At 55.8% G+C, this 7203-nt stretch overlaps 1 protein-coding gene across 1 annotated transcript; it reads left to right on the top strand.

Annotated features, from left to right (window-relative positions):
• Nucleotides 1–91: 91 nt before the first annotated feature.
• On the top strand, nucleotides 92–5952 carry MRPL38 (mitochondrial ribosomal protein L38). The gene is made up of 8 exons (XM_008050722.1): nucleotides 92–293; nucleotides 1902–2036; nucleotides 2428–2636; nucleotides 3097–3169; nucleotides 3323–3368; nucleotides 4970–5128; nucleotides 5341–5477; nucleotides 5618–5952. The coding sequence occupies exons 1-8, from the start codon at nucleotides 149–151 to the stop codon at nucleotides 5752–5754; spliced, it is 1041 nt and encodes a 346-aa protein (XP_008048913.1). The 5' UTR covers nucleotides 92–148; the 3' UTR covers nucleotides 5755–5952.
• The last annotated feature ends 1251 nt before the right edge of the window (nucleotides 5953–7203 follow it).

The raw sequence follows: 7203 nt of genomic DNA, 5'->3' as shown, positions 1-7203 counted from the left end.
TCTGGGGCTGGGGAGCTCGCGGAGGTGCCCCCGAGCCTCGGGGCTCGAGCCAGCGTCTGCCCCCGGCTCCCGCGGGCCGGGCCGGAGCCCTGATGTCTGCCCTCTGTCCGCAGCCGCCCTGAGCCGCCGGACCCCTCCGCTGGGGCCGATGCCCAACGAGGACATCGACGTGAGCAACCTGGAGCGACTGGAGAAGTACCGGAGCTTCGACCGCTACCGGCGCCGGGCGGAGCAGGAGGCGCGCGCCCCGCACTGGTGGCGGACCTACCGGGAGCATTTCGGGCAGGAGACAGGTGCGGGCGGCCGGAGCGGGGGCTGCGGCTGGCTGCTGGCCTCGAAACTCAAGGTCCACCGGCACTTTCTCCGGGCGCCAAGCGAGCTTTGCCCGCGCCTCTGTGTACGCCGCGGGGGAGAGGAAGACCCGCCTGCACCTTGTGTGCACTGTTGGCCTTTAATTACACCAGGATTTTCACACTTTTTGCTCTCTCTGCTACTGAGTTCCAGCTCCTAACCTACTCTTGAAATTCTTTCTTGGCCACCCCCCTTCCACTTGGGGAGTTTTCTCTGTGCTCCTAAAATACTCTGTATGGAGCCCTGGCCAAACTGCATCCTGACATCCTGCTCGTTATTCGCGGCTTCTCCCCTGATTGTAAGCGCCCTGCAGGGATCCTGCTTGTTGCCTCCGCACAGTGCAGGGATGTAGTTGTGCAAGACTTTTTGAGCGAAATTAAAGTCCTGGGCAAGATGACTCAAAGGAGCTTACACTTACTGAGTCTGTCCGTTTTAAAAGTATGTACAGTTGGGCGCTATGGCTCACGCCTGTAATCCCAACACTTTGGGAGGTGGAGGTAAGATGATTGCCTGAGCCCAGGAGTTTGAGACCAGTCTGGAAAACTTGGTGAGACCTTGTCTCCACAATAAACCAATAAATTAGCAGAGGCTGGTGGTGTACACCTGTAGTTCCGGCTACTTGGAAGGCTGAAGTGGAAGAGTCGCCTGAACCCAGCAGGTTGAGGCTGTGGTGGCCATGAGTGTGCCACTACATCCCAGACTTCCACTCAAAACAGCAACAAAAAATGTTCTTCAAGCTTCACCTGTTCATTCCACTCAGGACAGATGTGTGTCCGTGGCCAGCTGTAATTGGAATTCGCCTCAGTTCCCCATGACCTGACAAGACAGTGTGACCTGATTTGGGGATCAGAAAATACAATCTCAAGTTGTATTCAGTTTGCTTAGCAACTGGATCCTGTCCAGGTCTGGGAAGCAGACAGCACAGCATGCTGCAGTTTTGTGAATTACAGGGAAGACTTGAGCAGCAGAGCTTGGAGTGCAGAATGAGGACTAGGGAGGGACAGGCAGCCTAACCAAGAAGACATGGCCCTAGCCTAGTGTGGTGTCTTATCCCTATAATCCCAAGCTACCAGGGAGGCTGAGGCAGGAGGATCTCTTGAGGCCAGCAGTTCAAGATTGGCCAAGCAACATAACAAGACTCTACCTCTAAAAAAAGCTTTTTTTAATAAGCCACCACGGTTGTGCCACTGCGGTCTACTCTGGGTGACAGAGCAAGACTCCAACTCAAAAAGAAAAAAAAAGCCGGGCATGGTGGCTCATGCCTATAATCCCAGCACTTTGGGAGGCCAAGGTGAGAGGATTGCCTGAGCCCATGGGTTCGAGACCAGCCTGGGCAACTTGGCGAGACCTCATCTCTACAATAAATTAAGAAAAGTTAGCCGGGCATGGTGGCACATGCTTGTAGTTCCAACTACTTGGTAGGCTGAGGCAGAAGAATCGCTTGAGTCTGGCAGGGTGAGGCCACTGCCCTCCAGCCTTGGTGACAGAGTGAGACTCCAACTCAAAAAAAAAAATGTGACCCTGCTTTTTCCAATATCTTCCTTCCCCAGATCCCAAAGACAAGATTGACATTGGGCTTCCTCCGCCCAAGGTCTGCCGGACTCAACAGCTACTGGAGCGTAAACGGATCCGCCAGGAGCTCCGGGCCAACGTAGAAGAGGAGCGGGCCGCCCGCCTCCGCACAGGTAAGACATCCTAAGCCGGGCTCAGTGGCTCAGCCTGCAATCCCGCGCCTTTGGGAGGCTGAAGTGAGTGGATGGCGTGAGCCTGCAGGTTCGAGACCCACCTGGGCAATTTGGCGAGACCTCATCTCTACGATAAATCAAAAAATTAGCCAGGCGTGGTAGCGCGCGCCTGTAGTTCCAGCTACTTGGAAGGCTGAGGCGGAAGGATCGCCGGAGCCCAGCAGGTCGAGACTGAGGTGGCCGGGAGCGGCCACTGCACTCCAGTCTGGGCGACCGAGTGAGACTCCAACTCAAAAAAAATTAAAAAAAAAAAAAAGACATCCTAGGGGAGGGGTCCCTGGGTGTGTCCCTGCCTCCACCCTGTATCCCAGCTGGCATCATTCCTTCTCAGCCAGCATTCCGCTGGAGGCTGTGCGGGCCGAATGGGAGAGGACCTGCGGCCCCTACCACAAGCAGCGACTAGCCGAGTACTATGGCCTCTTCCGAGACCTGTTCCACGGTGCTACATTTGTGCCCCGTGTCCCCCTACACGTGGCCTACGCTGTGGGTGAGGAGGACCTAATGCCCGTGTACTTTGGCAATGAGGTGACTCCGACTGAGGTAACCACTCACTTGGGCCCCTTCTTCCTGCCCCGTGCACACAAACATCTGTTGCAGTGGCCCAGGTGCTCCTGGTTTGGGGTTTTGTTGTTCTCTGTCTCTTCTTGATTTCCTGAACTACACCATGACAATTAAAAAGAAAATAATGCGAGACAAAGGAAAATAGAGCCCCCCTTTGCACTTTCCTGTGACATGCCTGGCCTATTGTCTTGGGAGCGCCCTCTAGCCCCTGTCCCTTGGCACATGGCCGTTTTTTGTGGTTGTTACCGGGACAGGCAACTCTGCAGGGTTCCTTCTATAAGCATCTCTATACCTGCCTATGTGAGGCACGGTCAAGGGAGTAGGCTCCCTCTTCTCCATGGCTCCTTTGGACTCCAGCCCTCAAAAAATAAATTCTGTCTGTACCATCTTATCTGTCCCTCGTAGGGAGGTGACAGCTCCCCTGTTCTCTCCTTGGCAGGCTGCCCAGGCTCCAGAGGTGACCTATGAGGCAGATGAAGGCTCCACGTGGACACTGCTGCTCACCAACTTGGGTAGGTGTCTGGGGCTCACCAGGTCCCCTGCCTCCCTTATCTCATGAGCCTGGGAACTGGGGTGGTGGGAGAGCCCGGGCAGAGAGCGCCAGCCCCAGCTCCTTGCAAAGAAGGGGGTGATAGGCCCACAGTCAGCCTTGTGTTTGTGTGCAGATGGACACCTGCTGGAGCCTGATGCCGAGTATGTCCACTGGCTGATGTGAGTATCTAGGGTGAGCGTGAGAGCAGGTCAGAGGCACAAGGAGGCCCTGGGAGCCTGGAATAAGTTGCACCTGGGTTTCAGTCTTGGCTCTACAATGGATTAACCATGGGATTGTGAATTACCCTCCCACCCCAGCAGGTGACCTCTCACCTCTGCCTCCTGAGGGTATCAGGGGCCCCGAGATCTAGGTGTGTATTTGAAGACAGGTACAGAAGAAAAAGCCAGCAGTGTACCCCAGCCAGCCCCACAGCCTCTTCATGTCTTCAAACTCATTTTCTCACTTGTAAAAGTGGGATGATGCCACCATGCGCCTTACCCACCCTGCGGCATGCAGTGACAGTCAAACAGGAGGGGGGGTCTCTCTACATGCTCATTGAACCAGTGGGGGTTCCTTTCCTAGGCGGTCCCCACAGGGTCCAGGCTGTGCTGCCCTTTGTTTTCTCAGAGGCTTTTGGCTCTCAGCAGCAGGCCAGGGGGAAGAGGTTAGGCAGGTCACTCCAGCTTTGCGACTTCTGGATACTTGGGGCCAGTAACTAGGAGGATGGTTTCTTTCTTTTTTTTTTTTTGAGTTGGGTTCTCACTCTGTCACCCAGGCTAGAGTGCAGTGGCCTGATAACAGCTCACTGCATCCTCGACCTCCTGGGCTAGGCAACCCTTCTGCCTCAGCCTCCCAAGTAGCTGGGACTACAGGCTCATGCCACCACACCTGGCTAATTTTTTTTTTTTTTAGTTGGATTCCCACTCTGTCCCCCAGGCTGGAGTGCAGTGGCACACTCATGGCCACCACAGCATCAACCTTCTGGGCTCAGGTGATCCTTCCGCCTCAGCCTTCCAAGTAGCCAGAACTTGTGTTCTATGTACTACCACGCCCAGCTAATTTTTGATTTATTATAGAGACGAGGTCTTGCCAAGTTACCCAGGCTGATCTCGAACCTGCAGTCTCCAGCAGTCCATTTGCCTCGGCCTCCCAAAGTGCTGGGATTATAGGCGGAGCCACTGGGCCCAGCCTGGCTAATTTTTTTATTTTTTGTAGAGGCAAGTTCTCGCTATGTTGCCAAGGGTGGTCTCAAACCCTTAGGCTCAAGCAGTCCTCCCACCTCAGCCTCCCAAACTGCTAGAATTACAGTCGTGAGCCACCAACCCAGCTGATTTCATTTTTATGTAACCACAGTTACCATCCTCTGCAGCTGAACCCTCTGAGGGGTTCTACCTGGAGCAGGTACAGTGGCCACCCCATGCCAGGCTGGGCAAACCCTCTCTGACAAGACCCAAGAACCTTCAGGGCGTAGGGGGGAAGCCCCCCAGTGGAGTGCCTTTTCAGCCTGAATGACTGCGGCAGCCTCATCGACTCCTCTGAACACAGTAAACAGGCTGTTCAGCCTTGCCGTCTTCCCGACGGTCTCTGGAGCCCTGCCCTCTGCTCCTTTGGAGCTGCTCCCTTGACCTGTTTGTTGTATCCAAGCTCAACCTCAGTTATACAACAGAAATCATTTAGGGGCTGTCCTCCCAGGGAATCACCAGCCTCTAAGGGTGTCGAGGAGAGGATGCTTCTGCCGCCTCCCTGCAGCAGCAACTAATGGAGACTTTGCTCCTCCCAGAACCAACATCCCGGGCAACAGGGTGGCGGAAGGACAGGAGACGTGTCCCTACCTCCCCCCTTTCCCTGCCCGAGGCTCCGGCTTCCACCGCCTCGCCTTCCTGCTCTTCAAGCAGGACAAGACAATCGACTTCTCCGAGGATGCCCGCCCCTCACCCTGGTAATCTGCCCACCCCATACACATGGCCCAGGCCTCAGGCAAGCTCCCCTAGAACAGCCATTCTTGCTTAGTTCTCTCTCTTGGCCTAGGCCTTGAGACTGGCAGAAAAGAGGGATGCCAGCAGGTCCTAGAGGGCTTCTCAGGGTTGCCTGACGGGGTGGAGGCAGTGGGACTCTGGTGTTCCTCTCCCCACTGTCAGATGTTCTCCGTAGCTACCAGCTGGCCCAGCGGACCTTCTGCACTTTTGATTTCTACAAGAAGCACCAGGAAGCCATGACTCCAGCTGGCCTGGCCTTCTTCCAGTGCCGCTGGGATGACTCGGTCACCCACACCTTCCACCATCTTCTAGGTAAGGGCATTGGGGTTGGGGGATCTCTCCCGCCCTGCCAGGGAGGGGCTCTGTTCGGAGAGGCCCTCAGGTGGGTAAACTGTGGCCTGAGGAGGCACAGGCCAGCAGGATCCACCGCTGTGTTCTGGCTCTTTTTGCAGACATGAGGGAGCCCGTATTTGAATTCGTGCGGCCACCCCCTTACCACCCCAAGCAGAAGCGCTTCCCACACCGGCAGCCCCTGCGCTACCTGGACCGGTACAGGGACAGTCATGAGCACACATACGGCATCTACTGAGAGGCCAGAGTGTACCCACGCAGAGAGTGGGTTTGGCCTGCGGGAACAGCAAAGACAGCTCCAGAGGGCCAGGCTGTGGGGTCTGGGCCCTGCATGAGACAGGCCTTCTGTGGGGTCCTCCCATCAGGCCCCACAGAGTGAAAGGGACTCTCAGGTGGCGGGACTGGGGGGAAATGAATAAAGACGGTTTCTGCTGTCGCTGGTCTGGGTCTGTGTTCCAGAAGCAGCCAGAGCCCCCCCCATAGAGCTTCGTGGGTGGGATTAGGGCTGCCTCCTACTCCACTAGGTGTAACCTCACCTCCACCTGAGGGTGTCAGGGGCCCCGGGATCCAGGGACCGAGGAAGGACGGGTACAGAAGAAAAAGCGGCTGGTGGGCCAAAATCAGGCATAGCCCAGAAAAGGAGATACCCCGATCTGGCAAGTGCCTGAAATGACAACTCCCGGAAAAAGTACAGTAAAGCACCTGGGGTCAGGAGGGAGCATTTATTGAGCACTGGTTGTGTGCCCCAGGCAATCCCACAGGCCCCTTGAAAGAGATTTGCCAGCTCTGACTATTGGCCCTTCTGCCCAGTGCTCTCTGTGCAGTGGTAGGCTCCTGTCCCAACCCCATGCTTGTGACAAGAAGCCCGGTCAGGTGGGGCAGTGCAGTGTCTCAGGGGCCCCTGGGGACACCCCTTGCTCGAAGCCAGAAAGCCCTGAGACCCCCGTTGAAGGTGTTTTTTTTTCCCTCCTCTCCCTAAAAGAGAAGGCTGCCTGCTCATAGGTCAAGGGGAGGTCTATGCACCTTTTCCAAAAGGATAAATTTCACCTGCCACCCAAACTCTGTCTAACTTGGCTCAAAATAAAGGAGTTGGTTCTCTTCGGATACCCAGCGTCACCACACGCCGCCCAGGGAGGCGGTGGGTGAGCAGACAGGACCCCCTCAAGCTCTGCACCAGCTGCGGGAGAAACACTGGAGACCCCTCTAATTGCTGAGCTTGGACCTCCAAGTGAGGGACTCTCCGCAGCAGAGGCTGGCAAGGAGAAAGCATGCTGACTGCAGCTGAACTTTGGTTTGGGTGTCTATTAAAGGGGAGTTTTGGGCCGGGCTCAGTGGCTTTGCTTGTAATCCCAGCACAGCACTTTGGGAGGCCAATGTGAGTGGATTGTCTGAACCCGCGGGTTTGAGACCAGCCTGGGCAACCGGTGAGACTTCGTCTCCACAATAAATCAAAAAAGTAGCTGAGCGTGGTAGTGTGCACCTGTAGTTCTGGCTACCTGGAAGGCTGGGGTAGAAGGATCGCCGGAGCCCAGCACTTCAGCCTGAGTGACAGAGTGAGACTCCAACTCAAAAAAAGGGGAGGAGGGTTTGAAAAAAGCATTTTTGGTTTTGTTTTTTTTTTTTGAGTTGGAGTCTCACTCTATCACCCAGACTGGAGTGCAGTGGCCCCTCCCAGCCACCGCAGCCT

This window comes from Carlito syrichta, unplaced genomic scaffold (assembly GCF_000164805.1).
Source record: "Carlito syrichta isolate Samal-C Ts95f unplaced genomic scaffold, Tarsius_syrichta-2.0.1 Scaffold153623, whole genome shotgun sequence".
Taxonomy (NCBI): Eukaryota; Metazoa; Chordata; class Mammalia; order Primates; family Tarsiidae; genus Carlito; species Carlito syrichta.
The sequence above is the reverse complement of the archived record's forward strand: the minus strand, read 5'-3'. Positions and strand labels throughout refer to the sequence as shown.